Below are 23,539 nucleotides of genomic sequence, written 5' to 3'. Positions count from 1 at the left end.
TTGTATGTCCTGCTGGGCAATGCTCCAAAAAATTTTATTTTATTTTTTCAGAATACAATCTTAATTTCAATTGTACCTCCCGAGGGAAACCTCGGTGTTTTGCTTTCAATGTGGATAAGCTGTGCTGTTGAAGCCTGCCAGGACTCACTCCTGTGATGCTGTGTGCTGGAACCAAGCCTGCTGTGCTGCGTGCGGACCTGTCGGGCTGGAGCCTTCCTCGCACGCAGCACTTGTGGACAGGCACCTGTAGGCACCCACTGGTGGTCACCAGCCTGGCCTCCTGCCGGGGCCGCGAGGCTGTGCAATGGCTGTTGGGCGGCCTCCTAAGCCTCTGCCCTGTTGTTGAAGGGATTTCCTGCAGCAGTGAGCAGGAGGCAGAGGGGCAGGGAAGCCTCTGAAGTGAGAGGAGGTGGGGAAGGGGCCTGTGCAGAGAGACAGGATTGATGTGCTGCCTGGAAAGGGGTGGGGGCTCAGGCAAATGGGGGGAGATGCTGGGGACTGCTTTCACTTAGCCCTACTGGGATACCTCTGGTCAGTTAGCCTACAGGACACATCCCAGCTGTATAATCATAGAATATCCCGAGTCAGAAGGCACCCACAGAGACCAGTGAGTCCACCTTCAGACTCCAAAATCAGACCATGTGTCTGAGAGCATTGTTCAAACACTTCTTGAACTTCTTGAAGCAGGCTTAGTGCCATGACCACTGCCCTGGGGAACCTGTTCCGGTGCCCGACCACCCTCTCAGCGAAGAACCTTTTCCTAACATCTAGCTTCCCCTCTGCTTCCCCTCATGAAGAGGCTGTAGACCATGATGTGGTCTCCCCTCAGTCCCCTCTTCTCTAGGCTGAACAAACCAAGTGACCTCAGCCACTCCTCATATGCCTTGCTTTCTAGACCCTTCATCATCTTTGTTACCCTACTTTAGACCCTGCAGTAGTTTTATATCTTTCTTTTAGCTACCCCTAGGTGGGGGGCCAGCTGTATGCTGGCTGCTTCCAAAGAGCCAAGCCATCACACCAGTCTGGGGCTCAGCAGAGGCCGTGCACCCACCTGAGGCCATGGGTTCACAAAATGGCGGCGGGTGGTTTCACCACGTCTATGTGCCAGTGGGGCAGCGCTCACTTCCAAGGGCCCTGTCTGTATTTTTTGTGCCTTCTTCCACAAGTTCCTCCTAACTTTTCAGCAGATTGCTGAACTGACAGCCTGAGAGCTCCAAGTCTCCTGTTCAAGCTCTATTTTCTGGGAGAAACACCACTGCAGGTATCCTTGCATCTCCCCACACATGTAACTCTGTATCAGTGGATAGAAATGTCTTGAGGAAATTGAGACCCTTCGATGGAGTGCCTTTTGCGCTTTTCTACTCAGAAAGAATGGGGAAAGGCTGTAGGAACTGGTTTTGTCCCTGGGATTAATAACTGGAAAATCAATTTGTCATTTCCCTGTCATAAATTAAAAGCTTATAGGCCTCATAGCATGAGTATAACAGAGGTTAGTGCGTACTGAGGGAGGGCTCAAAGCTCACTCAGCAGAGCACATCTCTACTATACAATTTAAATTTTGTCTCATCCACAAAGACTGACTGTATTTGTATAAAAAGGGACATTCTGTGCAAAAATATTTTACCTGTTTCCACACTGCTTCTGTGATTGTTGCTACTGAAGAAGGTGTACTCTTGAGGAAGGTTCTGGTCCTATTTTGATCAGTGTAAGTGACCTCTACATTGTGCACTTGTATCTGTAGGGGTAGTACAAATTAGTCGTATTTAAGCTGATTATTGCCACTTGGGATTCGCATCTCTGAGCTGGTTCTTTGGGGAATAGAGAACCTCTACTCTCTCCCTTGTCTATTTTAGTAAAGTAAGAAAGCAACCAAGCCTTTTCAAAAGGGTGTTCAGCTGAGAGTAACAAAGAGGAGTGATTTGTGAAAGCCAAAAGACCGGGGTGAAAAGGACCCTTTTAATACAGACAAATGTAGAACAACAAAAGTGCATTCTCAGAGGAAAGTACCTGCTGGTAAGTTTTCTTTGTGGTTGAACGGAGGCTTGGTTTAAAATAAATAAGCCTAATTTGTTATTGGTCAGGTGAAGAAAGAACGTTTTCTTAAAAAGAACAGGCAGTTTATATCTCTGTAAATTATTATAATTCTAAATAAAACATTATTCTGTGAGGCATGCTTCCAGAAATTATCTAAAATAATCCAGAGAGTGAATGATCCATAATCTGACCTGAAGCAATATAAAGGATATTTTTGGCAGATTACTGTGTTTTGGGGTATTGCTTAAACTACTGTTAACTCACTATTTTATTGGAAAATTCTAATCAGTTTGATTAAAACAGATGTGGTTGACAGATATTTTAGTTGCTTGTGCATAAATTATTGCTGATGACTACTTTGATTAAAGTAAATAAATTGAAGCATTTACAAGACACTTCACATCATCAGACATACACAGATGTCACTGGCTTTTCAGTCAGATAGTAGCTTAATTTTCTTTTCAGTCTATGGTTGGAATCCTACACACTTTTAAATAACAGAAAATTAAATTATTTATGTCTACAGCCTTTCTTAAACAGGTGTTTACCTTGATTTCATTAGAAACATCATCTTTTGTTTCCTCTTTAAAAGAGTAATTAAGATAAAATAGACTTTAATAAATTAAACTATCCTGTTTCTTTAGTGTCCTTTGGATGAAAATGCAAAAGATTCTTGGACAAAGGTTTGCTGTTTAACAGTATATTAAAAAAGAATCTTTGCAATTTGCTTAAATTTAAGTTCCTGTAGAGCTTCTAGGGTCTATAATGTCAGTATAGCTGTGCATACACAGGATATATGTCGTTGTGATATCTCTTTAATAGAAATAAACAAAAAACACTTAACTATCTAGCTACACTGTTCAAGTCTTAAAGCTCTGTATCTAGTCAATTTGTGTTGGTAGTAGGTTTAAAAAATAATCAGAGGAGGTTGTGTTTAACATATTTAATTATCTTTCCTGCAGAGTTTGCTGTTTTTCAAAAATGGTCAGAGTGGCTTTTATTCATCTTCCAAAAGCAAATGACTACTTTGTATGCTTAGCTGGGCAAGAAAAAAAATACACTGGGTTTTTTGTCAAACATGTTATGACAAAAGTCAAAAAGGAATCTGAAAGACCTTTCTTAAGCAGAGGCAAAAAAAAAAAAAAGAAAGGTGATTTGTGGAATTAATTCAAATATTATGATGGTTCTTTACTTGCAGATGTAGTTTATATGGTCTTGCAGCACATACCACACCAACAACAGTTTGTCAGTAGAAAAAAAGTATATAAATTATATACATTTGTATAAAGTGTATAACATTGTGAAAGATGTAGTAAAAGATGGAAAGCATGGGAATGGGAAATTAACTCACATTAGGCTTGGAAAACCGGATTATGTTTGTATTGCCTTCTGCTGTGTTGCATCAGATAGCATTTCTTTGTCATCATTTCTTTGTGCTGAATAAGATAGTAGCAGTGAAATTCTGTTCTGTTGTGAGATTAATTTAAATATGAGCTTATGAAGAATGCAGATATTCTGGTGGTGTCGGGAGAGGAGTGGGAGGACTGTTGAGTTCTGTTAAAGATGCAGTTATATTTTCATTAAATCACAGGTGCTCTTAAGATGTACAATGTAAATAGCTTCCTCTTCTTTCAAGGAGTAATCTGTTGTAAAGGCCTTCCAGCTTGACCACAACCAGCATGTGAGATGTCCACTTCTCTGTAGGCTGTTCATTGCAAGGGAAGGAAATAGTATTACTACTTGTCTTCTTTTCTTTATTTTCACCACTTCACATGGAAGCTTTAGTTGTTTTCAGGGGTCATAACACTAAATGTGATAACTTATTTAATGACATATCCCAATTAAAGTGTCCCAGTCATAAGTCAGAAGCCTGCTGTTTTACATGCTTCCCAAACAATATACAGTTCTCTTTTGAGGAGGTTCTTGAAAATGAGAGAGCCTTGTGGATGTCCACAAAAACCTTCTCTGCATGGGGACAGGAGGGTAAGAGAAAGCACAAAGGCTTCTGTTCCCAGCAGCTTCATGGTAGAGAAGTGGAAGCAAACAGTGACCACAAGAAAGCTTATAAAAATATGTAAGACTGTTGAGGAAGAGAAGCCCACAAAGAATGAAGTGTCTGATTTGAAATGTTTGCTCTTGCTGTGTGTTTTCCTTGGTCCAGGCTTCCGCTTCCATCGTTCTGTGGGTTCTGTCGAAGATGCCCTTGCATGAGCTGTGTATTTTTTTATTTTCTGTCCTCCCCTTCCTTTTATTTATTTGACAGTGCCTTAAAGAACATACTGATCAAGGTGTTCCTGTAACTGAACTAGTCAGTAATAATGATATATTTTCTATAAAACGTAGTTCAGTGTTTGGTTGCTCTTTTGTCCATTTGGGCTTTGGTGCAAATTTTAATAGACTCAACACTTTATAGATTTTTTTTTATTATTTTTATTTTTTTAAAGAAATAAGGGACTAGATATGAAAGATTGAGTACAATATTGTAGTAGTAAACTGTGTAGCGTGAATATATCCACCATTCACTGCTGCCTAAATTGAAGTGTGCTTCATGCATTTATTTGTAAAATGTATATTGATAGCATGGAAGCCTGAAGAGGATGGCAGCTTGTGCATTCAAATTTAAAGAAATATGTAAAATCCTTGCTATCACTACTTCTGCTGTGTATGGATTCCCTACGTTATGTGGTTTCCGTGGTGGTATGAAGCAGTTAAAATGCTGAGTGATTGACAAAACACCTGAGTAGCGAAGAGAACCGTCAGGAGCCGGCAATAGTATTAACCTTCAGAATAGAAGATGTTGTATCACCAGGAGAATAGGTTGAACTACATAAATGTGGGCTCACTAAGAAGAAATTAGATGTTTAATAGAGAATGTAATTAAATTTTAAAATGTATTAGTTAATCTGACTAATGTGCATTCAGATTGTTTGTTTCAATTTCACAATAGACATTGTAGAAGACTACAAAGAGGAGCTAGAATTTGTTCAGAAATAGTTTCGGGTACTGAGTATTGTGTTGAGTGCAGACTGGTGAGAAAAAATAAAGCCACATATACTGGGCATTCAAATAAAAATTAGCAGTCTTGACAACTGAAAGTGAAATCTGTGCGTTATCAATACATGCTGTGTTAAGAAACTTGAATTACGGTTTGATAGTAAATTGGACATGCGAAAGCAAATCATAGTTATACCAACAAGGTAACTGGTTTCTAAAAAACATCTCAGTAAGAAATGTCTGTTGGAGACAGGTGCTCTACAGCCTTGGAGACTAAAGTTTTGCAACAGCAGGTCAAGCTTCTCAAATGCAGGGAGTCGGAAGGTTGCTTTGCAGGGTATAGTCCCTATGGCTACTAGCATGACCCATATGCCCAGCATATATGACTTGCTTTGCAGAGTCCTGTGCTCATTGAGATGGAACATGACTATATAAACTCTGTTAGTAGCCTTTGCACTGTAATGGTCCTGGATGAATTTAAACAGGCATCCCAGATGACATTTGCTTTCTTTCTCATTTTTATCAATCAACTAAGCTACTAGTCTAGATGATTCCCTTCCCTGATTTAGCCTGTTCTGCCCTTTTATCTGCTCACAAGAGAAGTTACTGGCTTTTGGGTCTTCCTCTTGATCTGCTGCTACTACCATAATGTATCTCGGGGTGGTCCATTTCGTACGATTTTATGCCTGTTTCTGAACGGACTTCCCTTATTGCTACTCATTAAAAAAGTACATGTGTGTAAACATACTTTCTAGCACAGAGGAAGCTGAACTTAATCAACCTGGTATGTTCTGTGTCTGTTTTCTTTTTCCAGTATTTGATTGCAATTTTGAATCTCCTTGTGAGCTGGAATATTCATTTTCATCAAAAGATCAGGAAGCACCCAACAAAGCCTGGCTGAGAGTGAGTGCAGAGGATATCTCACAGCTAAACATCCCGGATGTGCCAGAGAGAGATCACTCCGAGAATACGCCAAAAGGTAAGGTGTATACAACTATGTCATGCCTTCATTATAGTGGTTGGTTTTAAATAACCAACCAACCAAAAATAAACAACCAACCAACCATGTCCTTTTAAATACTTCAAGCAGTTATAATCCTTTCGCTGCAGGAGGCAATGAATTCAAACAGTATGACAAATGAAGGCAGTCACTTTGAATATGAAGTATCTGCTTTTATCTACATTACATATATGAGAAGCAGAATATAAAGCATAGTATTGTGTAAATTCTGTATAAGGCTGATCTCTCTATGGACAATATCTGGATGAGAATAGTCCTGTGGTGCCCATGTTTAAGGTTATTCTGTGGTTGAACAAAATATTTAAAATCACTCAGTCTGGTTTTACCACTGCTCTAGGTGCTGTTTATCCTTGTGTTCAGGGCTTAGGTTTTCTATTTGGTGTGAAAACAAAAGTTAGGTTTTGCCCTTAATGTAAGAAATATTATTGCCTATAGAGACAACTAGGAAACATGAAGAGAAATGAGTGTAACACTTTTCTTCTTTCTTGGATGAAAATGTGGTTTGCTGGAATTATTTTTCCTGCTTATAATCATAACTGCGAACAGCAGTATATTTCTTAAATCTTTAAAGTGATAAAAAGATTGGTAGGTATATTTTTACCCTCCTAAACATGAGAAAGCTAAAAATTCTTAATGCCTTTCCTGCTGTTTAGTAAGACCTGCTTGAAACCTTGGCCTATAAGGGTGGGGTGGTGGTTGAGAATGGAGATACAAAGTGGAAAAGTGGAGTTAGGGCTATAAGCTTAACCAGGAATATGAAACAAAGAGGTATAGGGAAGGATAGCAAACATTATTGGAATTATGGAACAGTTTTTATATTAAGAAAAAAAAAAAAAGAAAATTAAATGCTTTATTCTGTCTGCAATGTGAGGACTGTGAGATCTATAAAAGTGTGCATTGAAGAGCACTGGGAAACAGCCATGAAGTTAAAAATACCGTGTATAGAACATACAAGAGGAAATATTTTTCTTGTAGTATCTGAGTAAATCGTGGTAATAAGATGCATGAATTAATGTTATGGAGGCCAGAAGTATGCATAAGAAGGGGTGGATAAATTCTTGCAGAACACATTAATCACTGGTTATTTAATTCAAGTCTGCTTACAGTCCCTGACTCAAAAAGCTTCTATTACAGAAAGCTGCAAGTGAAAAAATCCTTTCCTCACTGGCCAGCATCAGAGATGTCATTTGACTTTGCAGACCTGCAATAGGACAGTACTGCTTGTAACAGTTCTTATGTTCAAGTAAAGACTAAGGAAAAGTTTCAGTGTGGCTTTTGTTCATGTTCTTGAATTCTGTTTTCTCATCCTTATCAAGAGTATAGAACTTTTCCCCAAAAAGCCATTATAAATTAACTTTCAAGGCCGATTGCTTGAACACTAGTTCATCAGCAAACCAAGTCATTTTAGTGTGTTCTGTATTGTGTTTAAAACAGATGGACCACATTTGTGATGCATGCAAATATCTTCTAATTTTCACATCAAAGAACATACATATGCATAATAAATTTCTTGCTACAAAGATAGTTAAGTGAAAGTTTGAGGTAAATCAGAATGTCTGCTGCTGAGAAAGTATTTTTCCTTTTCTTAAACCCTCAAGCAAGCTGACTGCTAATGAAATTTTTGAATTTAAACATGCTTGTTTTGAATTAAAAATAGTAGTTGTTGCTTTCCTGGAGTGGGAAAAATGGAGAAAACAGAGAACAATAAAGGTATTCCAGGTGAAGGGCCTGACCAGGGCACTGCAGTAGTGCTTTTCTTTGGTGGAGTTACACCTTTGTCTGTATTTAGTCTTTTTTATTTTTTTTTTTTATGCTTTTAATTTAAATGCTATTTTTTTAAAATATGTTGGGCAATTTTCTCCTAAGCCCCTCAATAGAACTGTTGGTCTGAAACTCATAGGTGACTAACTTTTTGTGTACAAAAACTCATTTGAAAAATCAACACTTGGAGCTGGCATCTCTACTTTAAATCACTTTAATTACAGCTGCTTGGCACAAATAGTTATGCGGTCTGTTTCATTCTGAAATAATTAAGCACAAGTAATTCCAATCCCCAGTGGTTCCTGCAAATTGTACTTCCAATTATCTCAATCTTATTTCATCTCCTTTGCAGACAGTAATGCACGGGGAGAAACAGATAATGTAACCAGCTTTTGAGATGGTTTAGGTCATCCTTATAACTTGACTATCAAGTCATGTTAAGACACTGATAGAGATAAATGTCATAGGTATGATTCATTGTGCTTCATAAACATTTATGTAAAAGGTTTGTCAGGAAATCATTGGTAGATATCCCAAAGAAGCACACTGTAGAAGTATTTTTACTTATTTATTTATTTATTCATTCCCTGCAGCATGATACAGCTCAGTGTCTAGGAATCAGATCAAATCATCATGGAACTGAGTACCTAGAGGAGGAACAAGTTTTAGATGTCTCAGTGTTTGTTTATGGTCACATCTAAGTGCTATGTTCACTTGACACATTCATTGTGTAGTGTCACGCAAATCATAGATCTGAGTAAGGATAAATGTTGAGGTGACAAAATCTGATATTAAATTATTCAGTGTTGGAAATTGGAGGTCTGGTTTGCAAAGAATTGAAAAAGGATGCTTAACCAGACAATGGTGGAGGGTGAAACTTAGTGTAGATTATGTGAATCGAAGTGGTGGGAGAAACAGGCTGAGTTGGCATATATAAGAATAGATTCTGATCTGGTTGCAATTATTCAAGCTGGTTTTTGAGTAAGAATAGAACTGTGAAAATATCAACTCATTAGCAGTCATAAAATAAATGTCATGTTGGAATTAATTGGGAAAAGAGTAGAAAATAGAAAATAATACACTTTTATAAATATGTAGGTCACCTATATCTAGAATACATCATTCTTTTCTGGTTCCCATACATCAAAAATTATTTAGTACATCTGGGAAAGTTATTAAAAGAATGGAAACAAGGATGCAATGGCTCTCTTTTAGGAGCCCTCAAACAGACTAGGGCTCTTCTCTGCCTGGAAGAGACATTTAACAGTGGCAGTGGTTTACTAAATCTTGGGATTTTATAAAATCTTTATGAAAGATTTTTAAAGGTTTGTAAACTCCCAAGACTTTATAGAGTAAGGAAATGATGAATATAGAAGGAATATTCCTTATTTCTCTTAATACAGAATTGAACATCATCAGATTAAATTAGTAGGTGTCAGGTTCAAAACAAAAACAAATGAGATCCCTCAGTATTTTGCACAGAATAAAACTGTAGGACCAATTGCCAGAGGGGACTGTTTGAGCTAAAACCTTCTGCAGGTGCGCAGGAGGTGTGCAGGGAAGAAAATAATTACCACTATTACAATCCTTTCAATCCTTTTCTGGCTCAGAAAATCCTTGTGCAATATATTCCTGAAGGCCAGAGGATTGATCTGGGGAAGTGCAACTGTTTGCTCACCCTGTTCATATATTTGTTCCTATGTATCTACACCTGTCTGTTTTCAGAAGCAGATGGCTGACATTGATGGATCTTTAGCCTATGTTGGCAGGGTTGGTGTGGTGTTCTGCTCCTCTCCCATCTTTCACCCCAATTTTCTCTTCCTTTATGAAAAAGGAGAGAATTGTACTGTTTTGGAACAACTTTTAGAGTTAGAGAGAGAAAAGGTGTGACTTAAATATTTAATATTATTTGCTGTTCTATGAAAGTCTTGTAAATGGTATGGAACCATTTCTTGTGCAAAAACATTGACTGGTAGGAAGAATTGCAGGACTGTCTGTAGAAATCTGTAGAAGGGTGTATGCCAAGATACTTTGTATGAGATTTTCAGAAATTCTGTGCTACAGTGCTTCAGTCTTCTCCGTTGCCTGCCTCCTAGGCCCTGCACAGTCCGTGAAGATCTGCTGGAGCTACTAATATTTTCAAGTCAAGCTTTTTAACGTTTTGCAGAATTAGAGATTTAATGTTAAAATTCCACTGATATGCTAAAGATTGACAAGAAAACCTCTACTAATGGTATCTGAATCTGGTCTGTATGTATTGCAATAAGTAGGCAATCCATTGCTAGTCATTTTTTCTTTTAATTCATAACTAAACAAAACACTGCTATAAAAATCTAGAATTCTGCATCAATGAATGCCTTTTTTTTTTTTTGACAAGTGTAATTAATTCTTAATTATTTATGATCCTTCCTAGTATATTATACCACCAAATGTACTGCTGTCTATTGTAATGAAATATGGGGAACTGGAGATCATGCAACCATGGCAGTATTTCCTAAGGAGGCTAGTTATACAGTCCAGTCAGTGGTTAGAAGGACAGAGTTTGTGAACTGGAGAGGCTGCACTTTACAGCAGTGTGGTCAAACATGTTTGCCATGCCCACGTGGAAAAGTCATTGACCTCTCCTATAAACTTCCAGTGGGTCAAACCAGCCATAAATTCCATGCATCTTTATTCAACTCTTGATTCAAACTCAGGGTTTTCTGTGCGGCAGAGCCACTGAGTAACGGGTGGTTTACTATTCATCAGAAAGTGTGCCACTCAAGAATTCATCCCTCCTGTGACCTTTTCACAGTGCTGGTATTATCCTTCTCCCAGACAACCCATGGATGAGCTTCCTATCAGCAACATCATGTTGTTGTGTTGCCCCTGGGCTCATAGAGGACAGTAATTTTGGTCTCTCATCTAGGAGCACAGTGCTTCTGAGATAGATTTTACATGGCAGAGGAAGAGAGAAACCACTAGCACAAAGTTCATCTTGTGTATTTAAGGAGGAAGGACCAGCAGCAGTGGAACCCAAAATATGTATTCACAAACCAGACCAAGATCTGTGCTTGGTTGAATGTCAGTGTGTATTTACAAGTGCAAACACCGTTTTAAACTTGAAGGATTAGAAGCTTGACCACTCCTGCAAGAGTGTTGCCTACTCCTCATTTAAGTCTTGTGGTACTAGATAAATTAAGTGAATTGAAGCTTCTATTATCTGAATATTTCAGGACCATGAAAATATGCAGATACTTGATAAAAATTTCAGATGAAGAAATCAGCTGGGGAGGTACGACTACTATTTAAAATGAGAAACAAGGAAGGGAAGTAATAAGCCAGTCTGCAAATGTGAATATGAGTTGAAGCAACTCCTTAATGGAAAATGTAAATTAAACTTTCATGAAGGGGGCAAGGGAAGTGGCAGATGACAGCATCCTAGCCAGCTGCTGATTAGTTGAAAAGCTCTTGTGTAAGTTCTAAAACAATTATCTGCACGTTGTGTTAATGCAATTTTGATTTTGTTATTATTATTAAAGAAATGGAGCAAGGCTAAGGCACTGAGCATATTACCAAATGGGAGATAATGAACTGCGGGATTATCAAATGGCTGTTGACCTTAATTTGTGACTACTCAGACAAAGAAGAATGAGGAGGATAATATAAGATAATAAATAACATTTTCTTTCAGGTTATCACTTTATTAACAGAACTGCAGAGTATAAATAAACATGGATTTGCAAGAAGCAAGTAGCTCAGATGTTAATTAATGTGTAGGACTCTAAAGCAGAAAAAACACTTGTAATGCTAAAAAGATAGCTGTCTACTAGGGGAAAGAATACAGGGTAAACAGAGTAGTTGGATTCGTGCTAGACAGAAGTCTTCCCTTTATATTAATCCTGAGACTGGTTTCAGGATATGCCTTGATCCCACAGAATCGATCCATCTTATATATCTTTTAAACAAGATCTCATAGTATTTCTTATACTTCTTTTCTTTAGTAAATCAATATATGGTGTTTGAGGTTTGACAGGGTCTGAAAACAAAACAGAATTGTCTTCTCAGGAGAATTTCAATTTTATGGGAAGAAAAATATGTAAGTTTTTTCATATATTCACATCTTCATTTTTTTCTAAAATTTGTGATGTGCAATAAACACATTTCTTTTTAATGTTGGAGGACAATATAGCTCATCCTAGTCAGCAGAGATTCAGTCCAGATGTTCAAATAGTCTTTAGAAAGATACTGCTATAGTATGAGGCCATCCGAGTTTTATTATTTATAAGTATTCAGATGAACAACAGGTATATTATAAACATTTGTAAACTTCCATTATTTTGTAAAATCAGAGTGGAATTGGGTTTTCTATTAGTTATTTTCCTCCATAAGATTTAGCTATTGAATCAGTGGAAATAATCGTTGTGTTTGGGTTAAAAGATCTGCTACAAACCACAAGTGAAATATTAGGAGAACAAAGCAAGATCTGGAAACAACACATAGGCTCAAAATTATTCATAGGTCTTACTGCAAATGAGAGATTTATGGATTTATAGGTGTCACTGTCACGTTCTTTGTAAACAGAGAGGGTTTTCAAATCAAAAATGTTATTTACAGTGAATAGTTACGGTTGCTCTACATGAGATTTAAATTTTGATCCTCAACTTGGCAACACACATATCAAGTGTTGCAACATGGCTCTGTAGGAGTTTATATAACTTTAATGCACTAAAAACAAAGCAAACTTGCTTCAGAGTCTGCTGGGCTGTGAGGAGAAAAAAGAAAAAAAGCTTTTTTTATGATGGTCAGCTTCCAACTCATTCTCTTATAGTACAAGAAATAGACCAGATGTTCTTAGCATTTTGCAGCTTGTTCTTCTCATTAGTACGACACTTGTGCTTTGTTATTGCAATGTTATTTTTCTTTAATGAGCTTCCTCTGAAGAGACAAATTATCATCTCACTGTAGGACAGTGTGTTTGTTTATACAGTAGATATGTATTTATGCAGGCTGTGGAGAAGCGTGCGTGTTTGTTGATTTTTGAAATCTTCTCTGCTAATTCCTTAACTCAGTGAAGACTTGCTTGCAACTCGTCATGAAACATTTTGTTCCCCAAGCTGAAAAATAAAAATTAATCTCAGTGTGCATCAGATGTTAGTGTGCTCTGAGGACTTGCTGCATACCTGTGACTAATGTACTTCAACGAGTATATCCAGAAAAGGCACTGACAATGAAGAATAAATGGCTTGTAAAACGGCCTCTTTCTCACTCTTAGAGACACTTTCTCCTTGTCAAGATGAGAGGCAAACTGAAAGGACAGCTGGAAGGAAGTGTGTTCTGCTCTTGGCTGTGTTTAACCTTTTTATAGGAAAAGACTACTGCATTAACACAGACTTGTGATTTTTTTTCCTGTGTAGTAGGGGTAGTGTTCTTTATCCATGAGTGCTTATTTCCATGGGCACATTGGTTTTTTATTGTACTTTTCAAGTACGGAAAACTCATGTATTTGTGCAAAGAACATTCAATGAATTTACACATTGTTGTTTGATAGTTTTAATTTCTTTCTAGCCTTTCTGCTGCCTTGGTTTTCTGTGTATGTGTGTATATATATATATATATATATATATATATATATATATATATACACATATAGAGAGAGAGCCATACTAATGGCAGCTACCACCAGTAGTAGTAGTCTCTATTTACAGTCTCTGTAAATAAAAAATGTAATGTATGATGAAGGAGCATCAGCAAGGCACTGTAAACTTTGTAGCTACTTTGTAAACTACTTACCAAGCATAGTCTAATTACATGCATTACCAGTTATTCCTATAAGCTGTGTTTCTTTACCTATGAGTCTGAGAATGTCCTTCTACGTCAGGCATTTACTTCATACTGTTTTGAGGAGCTGGGAGAAGGGTTTCTGTATGTCATCAAAGCAAAACTAGAATAAAACGTGTTTAAATTAATAGCCCAAGCTGAGCTGTATTCCTAGCTCTTCCAGACTTCGTGCATCTCTCGTACCTTAACTATTACTAACAGTTAGATGCCTGTTACTCTGCAATATTTTTGGCATTAAGTTGGCCTGGTTCACTTTTAATAAATAGAGTTTATCGTATGGGATTTTCTACAGGCCTGTGTATAGGCCCTTTCTACAGGGATCCCAAATCCCTTTCTACAAGGATCTGTGAGCTTAACTGTGCAATTCTAGAGTTTTCTCTTATAGCAGCTTAAACTGAGAATGCTTATTTTATCCTACTCAAAGTCATCAAAGAAGGCCACAGTGTTTAAGGTAAGATACTGAATGAGAATCATTTTACGTCTTTAAAGATGTTTTCTTTTCTTAATACCATGCAATGACCATTTAGGTGGCCCCAGACATCTTGCGTAGTTTATAATGAATAATCTTCCATTCAATTATGAGTTAGAAGCTATCCCTAAAGTTTCATCTGTTTTCTTTGCTTGTTTTGAGAGCACGATAATTAAACAGATCATATAATGTAAGAACATGAGAATGGCCATACTGGGAAAGCAGGACAGGGAAGCAGCTACCCACAGTATTTGCTGTAGGCAGACAGGCTTGCCTTGGGGCTTCGGGGAGCGATACAATACAGCGCTCCCACGCTATATTGTAAGTCTGCTGGGATACATGCTACAATATGTTGTTGATTTGGAATCTGCAAACCTAGATGCCAGTCCTATACTGAGCATCATTGCCTTTCTGTGTAGTGAATTATATTTTGAGTGCCTCTTTTGGTAAAAAATCACTTCCTCTAAGTTCCTTTAACCCCCTTTAGACTCAGTGGCATAGTCTTTCATATCTATCAAGTGCACCTAACCTAGAAATGCTTGGCATTTGTCTTTTGCCTTCCATGGATGAGAATTTAAAAAAGGATAAATACAAGGGATTGTCTTCTGTTAAAATGAGGAAAATGTTTTGTGTTTTGCTTTATTTTTGAATCTTGACTTGATAATAGTGGGTTCATACTACTTGCAAACTCAGATAAGTCATTTTTATTAGGTGAATACTCAGGTGTCACAACAGAGATGAAAGAAGCAAGCACAGCTTATTTCTAAATGGCATTTCCTTCAGAGTTGTTTTTTTTTTTTTTTTTTTTTAAAAAAAAGCAATAGTGGGTTTTAGTCATTGTTCTGCATTTTTTCTTCTTCCTCTTCTATGGCTGTGAGCAGTTCTTTCCATTCTTCTCTGAGAGGCTGTCATATAAATTGTCTGGTGTAAACATGAGCAAACAAGATGATGAGTAGACTTCACCAGATTTGAAGAGGTATTCAGACAGCCAAAGCATTGCCTATGCCAAAAGAAACAATCTGATTTAGAACAGAGCTGCAGTAATTTGTTCTGTGTGCTGCTTTTAGGGTGGTTCATCTCACTGTTTTTGTGTGCTTCCAGTGGGGAAGTGGAAAGGTCAGGCAATGAAGGGAAACGTTTTGCTGTATACCACAGATAAGCATCTCTGGCAGTCATTTGGAGCCTTGCAAGGCACATAAACAGCATAATAAAGGTTAGATGGGAGCTCCTTTTCACCTGTCACAGTAATTTTGTTAACAGAGAAAAGCCCAAGCTGCAAAGCTCTGATACCAGTTTTGAACAGCTGAAGGTGCAAGGACGTTCAGGTTTCAAGGCGCTGATTCAGAGCAGTGCAGAAATAAAAGTCCATGTTTAAACAATGTACTGATGCAGGTTTAATTCTACTCTTAAGTGTTTTTCCTGAAGGTGTGGAATTATGTGGAGAGGAAACAGAGAATGCTTTATGTTCAACTACTGTAACAGATTATAGCTTTTTAGGCAGCCAACTGTGGATAGGGCTGAGCCGGTCATACACATCAAAAAGGCCACTTTAATAGAGCTGAAGTTCTCTGTGACATACAGAACTTGGAATTTTCCATACTGAAATTTCTTAGATTAATTTTCCAATTACTGATCAAGCCAAAGTAGTATCTGTTATGCCAGAGCAGATTCTACAAAATACTGCTTAGTAAAGATGCCAAGGCATTTGCAAATCAGTGACAACAGCTGGATTAACAGCACCAATTAACATTTTTAATAGCAATTTTCATTAAATACATTTGTTTAAATATGAATACTAGTGCAGGTTAGGTGTCTGTCTTAGCCACCTATGGAGAAAATTAAATGGATGCAGAGATGGAGGCTTAGCTTTACTGAAGAAATTGATTACCTAGTTAGAGAACAGAAAATCTGGTTCCGTTACCTGTAAACCTCCTGAAAAAAACAGAGATGGTTGTAATGACTTTGAAGCAAGAAATGATAAAGATGCGGTCCCATCTTTTTCAAGGTTGGTGTGTGGCCTGCTGCAGGCATTTCTCACTGCATGGCCAGTGTGAAGAACAAATGGTTAATGGTAGGGGTTTGGTGTTCAAGGGGCTCAAGTGATTGTTGTCCTGTGTAGAGCTGAACTGAATATGGACTTCTGTGAAATTTGAGGTGCTTACAAATATTCAGCAAGCTTGTGAATTCCCGATTACCTTAAAATCAAGGAAAACTCAAGAAATAGAAATTAACGTGTTTATTTAAAAAAAAAAAAAAAAAAAGAATTTGGGCTTCCAGTAGCCCAAACCCTCCTGCTCTGTTATACAGTGGAAATTTGACAGGAGGCTGTGAGAGGATTAAGGGGTATTTCACTGCAGATGAAACTTTGGGAACCAGCATTTGGGTTTTGCTTGCACAGGTGAGAAGTCACATTATAAAGTCATACCAGAGCTAATACACTTTCCGTGGTATTGGTGTTGTGTGTTTGCTTATGTGCTTAGCTGAGATGTTTGGGGTTTGGTATGGCTGAGTGCTGTGTGAAGGTGAGCAATCCAGTTCTTTCCACTGACTTGTGGGGAGAATGTGTCTGTCTGGAAAGGTAAAAATGTGTTGGAGTAGGGGCACACCTTGAGTGGTTGTTGGCTTACATTTTCCTTACACAGTGAGTGATGAAGTGTCGTTGAAATAACTGAACTCTAACCAGGTGAGGTGTCTCGTCTGGGTGTAAAGCACTGCATAACCCAGGGGAAGAGCTTTTCTGCTTGGCTGTGATATCCCTGAAGAGATGGGCATTAGCTCTGTGGAAAGGACACGTTACAGGCAATACTTTCATCACTCTCTACCATGTGTTTTACTGTCGGCATGAAATTATGCATCTCAGACTGCTTTGTGGGTGGGCAGGTGAAATGTATTAGAGCTATAAATCGATTAATATGTGTGTTATCTAACATCACACCCATTAACCATCAGAGAGGGTGGGGCGCCAAAGACTGGCACTTAGTGTGAAGTTAATTATGCCCATTACAGCAAGAATGACCTAAACTACTTATGAAAATTAACTAACTTATTGGTTACCTGTTTTTTCACCTGGTACACTACTTTTACCAGCAGCCAGGCCTTTTTATTGATGGAGCTGAGTTATTGAGTTCTTTGTAACTAAGACAACTGCTCGTAATGCAGGCTGCAGAAACTTCAGATCACTTTTTTTTTTTTTTTTTTTTTTTTTTTTTTTTTTAACTCCAGCAACATAATCAAATCCTTACTCTTTATTTTGTTGTGTTTTCGGAAAAACACCTTCCTATTCCCTCCTTCTCCTTTGATCTTTAACAGGTACTGCCCTCTTGTTCTTTTCAGCTTGCAGGATGAATGGTTACAGAGCATGGGAACTGGCATTTTGCTAGCCCAGGTGTATTTATAATCAGACTGTTTGTGAAATTGCTGAAAGCCTCCAGTTTCTCATTGTCCGGCAACAGGAGCACGTTAAGTTGAAGAATATGTTGTTCCTTAAAGCCTGACACTGTCACAGAAGTGATACAGATGTGCCATGTGCATTGTCTCACTGGCAGCTGCAGGTGTGAGACCTGGTATGGGTATGAGCTGCAGCTTTTTTTTTTTTTTTCCCTTTTTCTTTAATGTGGGTGCAGTACCTTTCTTGCCTTAGAGATGCCAGTTTGTTTGGTAGTATAAGGAAGTAATGCTGTGCCACTTCTTTCTACCTTTCTATTCTTTTTGGCAATTGGTGCTTGTTATGTATGTTGATGTTATGTGCTTCCTGCTCGGGGTGGGGGACATAGGAAAGATGGAGTGAGGTTTACCTTTGCACAGGGCATTTCTCAGCGTGGTCCATTTAATCATTTTGATCCCCTCTAGACTCAGAATTAGACCAGAAATTTAGACCAACAACAGTTTGACAACCTGTACTGTAAGCTTGTAGAACAAGTTCAGGAGGGTACAGGCATTATATTCTTGAGAACTCTGTTGAGATTTGGAAGTTTGGCGGTGGAGTTGACCGCTTTCTGTCTTCAGAATGAAAAGCTGTAACAATGACGTAGCTCGGGGAGGGAGAAACACTAGGGAAGCAACAGAGGGGATGCGTTGTGTAGAAATGGTAGCATCTCTGTTCACTGGAAAAACTGCTCTAGGGCATAGTCCTGCAAAGAATCAGTGTTTGCTGTATTACAGTCATCTGTTTAAAAAACAAAACAAAACACCTCTATTTCTTATGACTACCCAATACCCAAATACTCAGGGCATTTTTTGCCAGATTGGGTTCACAGAACATGTTATCCTGTCATCTCTGAGAGCCTGTCATCTCTGTTACTGAGACCTGCACTTTGATCACCACCAAACATATCTAAAGAAGGAGATTGACCTGTCTTTGGCCACAGCACAATGGATTTTTTACTCCTCTTCAGGCAGAGATAATGACAATAAGGATTTCTCTCCTGCATCACCTTTGGTCTGAAAAGTACTAACACTGAGAACAAGAGATAATTTATCAGGTTTTCCCTATTACCAGATGTCTCTTTAATTGATGGGAATCTTTTTACAATCACTTAAAATAATTGCTTTTGAAGAATTTTTTTCTCAATTGACAGCAGCCTAATGACAGGTTGTGACTTTATAATCAATTTTAATTATTGTGTAGCTGATAGTACTAAAAGTAACAACTTTAACTTTTGATGTGGGGTGATTGATTTCGGAGGCCACCTGTAAGTAAATGATTTCTTGTTCCACAAAGATTTTTTGTATTAGTGCTTTTTGAAGTAAATAAAAAGAAAATCAGGCAAAGTAATTTTCAGTAGCTGAAGCACAGGTAGTATAGTCTGTTATAATAACCACTGCTGCCCTAACTGTTTTTCTGACAACTAAGAGAGCTGTGTGTTTTAATAGCTAACCAGAAAACTGGAAATCAGCATTCCTAGGTGTTTTTCCCATTCCATCACTGAGTCAGTATGCATATGGTCACACCCAGTAGCCATTTTGTCCCTCAGCAAGACTCTTAAAATAATCTGCAGACTGTCAAATGCTGTAATGCTAATAAGGTTCAGTTCTGGTAAGGTTATTTTACAAACGGAGTGTAGAAAACTGCATCAGCCTGTTACTTTCTGAATACATTTGCTGAGTTTACAGATGAAATGATGCTTTTTTCTTTTTTTTTTTTTTTTTTTTTTTTTTTCCCCCTGCACTGTTAACTGTAAATCCAAAAGTCAAACCAATTTCTTCTGGATTTTTTTTTTTCTGATTGTCAACAATAATGGAGGTTCTCTGGCTCAGCCTCTGTGCATCCTACTCTTCTGTTGTTGAATCTAACTGAGTTTTACTTTTAATGTTTGAAGTGGAGGAGCACCCTCCTTTGTTCCCAGAAGTTGTCAACCTTGTGGCACCAAGGATTTAAATTACATGTTAGTACAGGTCTGTTTGTTTGCATGTATATTACATAAGATGAGGAAGAACAAACCCTTTTCAGATCACTGTTATTTAGAATCAGACCATTTTTGGTATGTTTGCAAAGTACTTTGAGTTCCTTCAGAGGACAGGTGCTATAAGTTCATATTACTGGTCTGTGTGTAAGTGATAGTTGGTCATTCTGCTCCTTGGCAGTAATGGCACAGTGAAAATGGATTGTCATTAATGTCAGCAAATACAGTTTTAACAACGTAAAACCCATATCTCTGTGAAACTAAATGAGATTTTTCTTAACACAGCCACTTTTATGTATCCAATGTGCATTGCGTAGACTACTTCACTATTCTTGAAGCAGCTACCAGTCACCACGAGCAGTCAAGCAGTCACTGCATTCTCCATAATTACAAGCAATTTTCCAATTGAATTATCCCGTGATTTAATTCCTTAGCTTGCATCTGGAGAGCATCAGCAATGTGCAGCTGTTTTGGCTTTGAGTGTTAATTGCTGCTAAATGCATTAAGAGTGGCCTTGCTGCAATGATTTCAGAAAAGAGTTAAATCCCAGCTCACTTCTGGATTAAATTTTTGCTTCTTGTTTCTTAGTCTCTTGACTCACATCATGATACAGGCCATAGTTTTATTAGTATTTGTCTTGGGTAGTTGTGAATCTTAACTCAGGGTGAATGTATTTAGTCACTGAACTGAAATTGTATTACAATGAAATGCAAAGATGAATAGAACCGTGCCAGAGCCAGTAAAGACTGAAGGGATTCAGATTAATCATAGAATCATAGAACGGTTTGGATTGGAAGGTACCTTAAAATCATCTAGTTCCAACCCCGCTGCCATGGGCAGGGACAGCTCCCACCAAACCAGGCTGCCCAAAGCCCCATCCAGCCTGGCCTTGAGCACCTCCAGGGATGGGGCACCCACAGCTTCTCTGGGCAACCTGTGCCAGTGCCTCACCACCCTCTGAGTAAAGAATTTATTCCAAATGTAAAAAATAATCATCAAAATCTATCCTCTTGTGGTTTAAAGCCATTACTCCTTGTCCTATCTATACATTCTATGATAAAGAGCCTCTCCCCAGTTTAGTGATAAATGCTGTTAGTTTATATTGGTATTATGACTGCATAGTTACGGATGGCAAAAGAAAAACACTCAAGGTAACTTTGTAAGGTACAAAGGATCTGATGAAATAGGTATGATACTTCACATCAGAGGATTCTTTAAACAGGCTGTGTACTTCAAATATATGATTAATGCGTTATAGTTTGTCCCCAATGGAAGACTGGCAAGTATTTGGGCTGGAGGTGTTTTGTCTGTTTGTTTTTCAGAAAGAAAAAATAGAAGGAAGATTGCTAGCTTTGTAAGGCTGAAACTATCATCAGGGCTTTCCCTGCTCTGTTAGATTCCACTGAGAACAGATTTTTTATTGAAAGTCCCAAATTCTCTTCTTTACTTCATTCCATTAAGTATGAAGAACGTAGTTAGGGGATTCTTAAGAATCAGAACTCCTGTAGCTTAATGGGAATATTCTTGAACTGTACTTAATTAACTAATGATGATTTAAAAAAAAAAAAAAGTGAAACTTGTAAAGCATGAATTCATTTTCTAGCTTTGAATCCTGTAAGCTTTACTTTGGTTATTTAATGTCTTGACCATTTGATAACCTTTTATTAACAGAATAAATACTTACTGTGAAGTGCTGTTGTACTTAGAGTAACAAAAGTGGTTTACAAAATAATTCTAATGGCAAACAATTTCTAGGTTTTTAGTAAGAAAATATTACTGTTAAATGAACATGGTTTAAAAGATATCTACCCCTTATGTGTAGAGGTTATTTATCCAAAGCTGTGTAACACATATGTGTCTGTACACGAAAAAATGGCTCGTTTAAATTCGGAGATTCTGCAAGTCCTAGTCATGTTAAATGTGGGATGTGTATGGTTAACTTTTCTGAAAGCTTGGCCGTTTTCATCCAGCTATTTGGACAAGCTTGGGCTGTCCTATACATGAAGTTAAATTAGTTCTGGCTAACTTCCTAAGCCATCTCAAGGTAACATAGCTGTATTAAAATTCACCGTTTTGTCTATTTACCAAGATACTGACCCTCCATTGAAGTAGCTGCCTATGAAGAAAATTAATTAAAAGAAATGATTTACTTAATATCTGCAGGATATTTGATCTTATGCTATGGTACGAAACTTCTGACTATATTAAAGGTGGTGCATTTATATGATTGTGGAATGGAAAATCACAGAATTCTAGGGGTTGGAAGGGACCTCAAGAGATCATCGGGTCCAACCCTGATGAAGTAAGTTCTGATTATGTTACTGTTTATATTTGAAACACACTTTGTACAAAAACAGTGTCTTTCAAATGTGTTGAAGAGTGTGTACATGGATTATACCAATTTGGTATCCAACTCACATTCTCAAAGGCAATTTGCATTTGCCCTATGATAAAAACTCTACATGTTTGCTTTGTTTATTTGACTGTAACAAAGGAATTTGTTACGCTGTATTGTGTCTTATTTTTTTGTAGCCTCACAGTAAAAAAAAAAAAAAAAAAAAAAAAAAAAAAGGGGGGGGGAAGGGGGGGTGGCAAGCCCCCCACTATAAACTTCTGTGCTGTTTAGACACGTTACATTGATAAGTAGGTTCTGTTTATATCTGAATAATATAAAGGTGATTGAATTTGCTTAATGATTATGTCTGGTTCATGATTTCTCCTTCCAGTGAGAATCCTATTGTACAGGTTTGCTGTAACCAGGACACTAGGCAACAAGCAATTGAATTAGCTGCATCTTGCAAAAGTTTCTTTTGTTCTCACTAAGAAAACAGTTTTCTATATGGCTTATCTTTGTAAGAATTTCACACTTATCTCATGTTTTCACTATTATTTTTATTCCTTAAAGGAAGGCTTAATTTTGAAACATGGACAAGTAGCAAACACCCTGAATTAATAACTTTTTCATCTTAAAAGATAAACAAATTCTATCGCTTCTGTTCTACATCTGGAGATGGTTTATCCTGTTCCAGTACCAACAAAGTGCTTTAGTTGTATCTGGAAAGTCTGTATGGGCAACTACAGATTATTCACAAGCAGAAGAGAGAGATTCCTGAAGGAGTGCTGAGAAAGGTGTAAGATAATTCGATTGACTGATAAAAGAATTTACAAGTCATTACCTATAGATTGTTTAGAGAACACAGTAGGAGAAACATGGCCACACAGGATCAAGAGACATTGCTAATTTAGTAGTGGAATAAATCAAGACAGAATTTGATGCCTTTAGGACTGGAGTCCTGAAGGCAAAAAATGTAGCAGAAAATGAAAAATTGTATACAGTGGGGCATAGTAAGAATTTCTGTTCTAAGTAGGGGTTTTATCAGCTGGAAGTGGGAAGAGAGGCTTGAGATTTTCTGCTAATTGCCATAAAGCAGCTGAAAGACTGGTGAAGGCTTCCAGAAGAGTTACGAGTACACCATTGCTACTGTATGAAAAGGCAACAGTGCCTAATGCCGTGTACTGCGTACCACTCTGGTCAGCTATGAGGAAGGTAATCTAAAATGGAAATAGATGTAGAAGAGGGCTCCTAGGAGGCTGTTTGGAAAGCAGAGTTCTTGCTACACCAAATGAAATTACAAAATGTCCTTTCTTTGTCAATGACATGAGGAATAGATACTGATATTTATAAATATGCTGCGGGAAAGAAAGGTAAGTACTGAATTACAGAAAAGAGCTAGCTGAGGGAAAAGGAAGTGTTGATCAAAGGACATAAACAGGCCATGAATTCATTTAGCATGGAAATGAGAAAAAAATATGAAATATGAGAGCTGTGAATTGGCCTTCCATTGATGGGAACCAGTAGTCTAGACAGCTTTAAGACAGCACTTGATATTGTCTGTCAAGAGATGAAATAATTGCCTTTTTCTGGTATTATTGTGATGTGTACTTACTTGTTCTAAAGTTCCTACTGTGGTAGCATCTAAATTGTCCATAAGGCAATTATTAGAGCTCAGGATTGATTTTCACAGCTGTGTACTGCAC

The 23,539-nt window shown here is 37.7% G+C and overlaps 1 protein-coding gene across 2 annotated transcripts in view; it reads left to right on the top strand.

The window, feature by feature from the left end:
* Nucleotides 1-23,539, top strand: part of ALK (ALK receptor tyrosine kinase) — a 282,098-nt gene that overhangs the window by 75,917 nt on the left and 182,642 nt on the right. For both annotated transcript variants that reach the window (XM_084514520.1, XM_084514519.1), the window contains exon 3: nt 5,843-6,007. In XM_084514520.1, coding sequence (XP_084370646.1) covers nt 5,843-6,007 — 165 coding nt within the window. The remainder of the gene's footprint in view (nt 1-5,842; nt 6,008-23,539) is intronic.

This window comes from Aythya ferina, assembly GCF_964211825.1.
Source record: "Aythya ferina genome assembly, chromosome: 3".
Lineage (NCBI taxonomy): Eukaryota > Metazoa > Chordata > Aves > Anseriformes > Anatidae > Aythya > Aythya ferina.
Note: the sequence above shows the minus strand (reverse complement) of the source record. Positions and strands in the feature narration are given on the sequence as shown.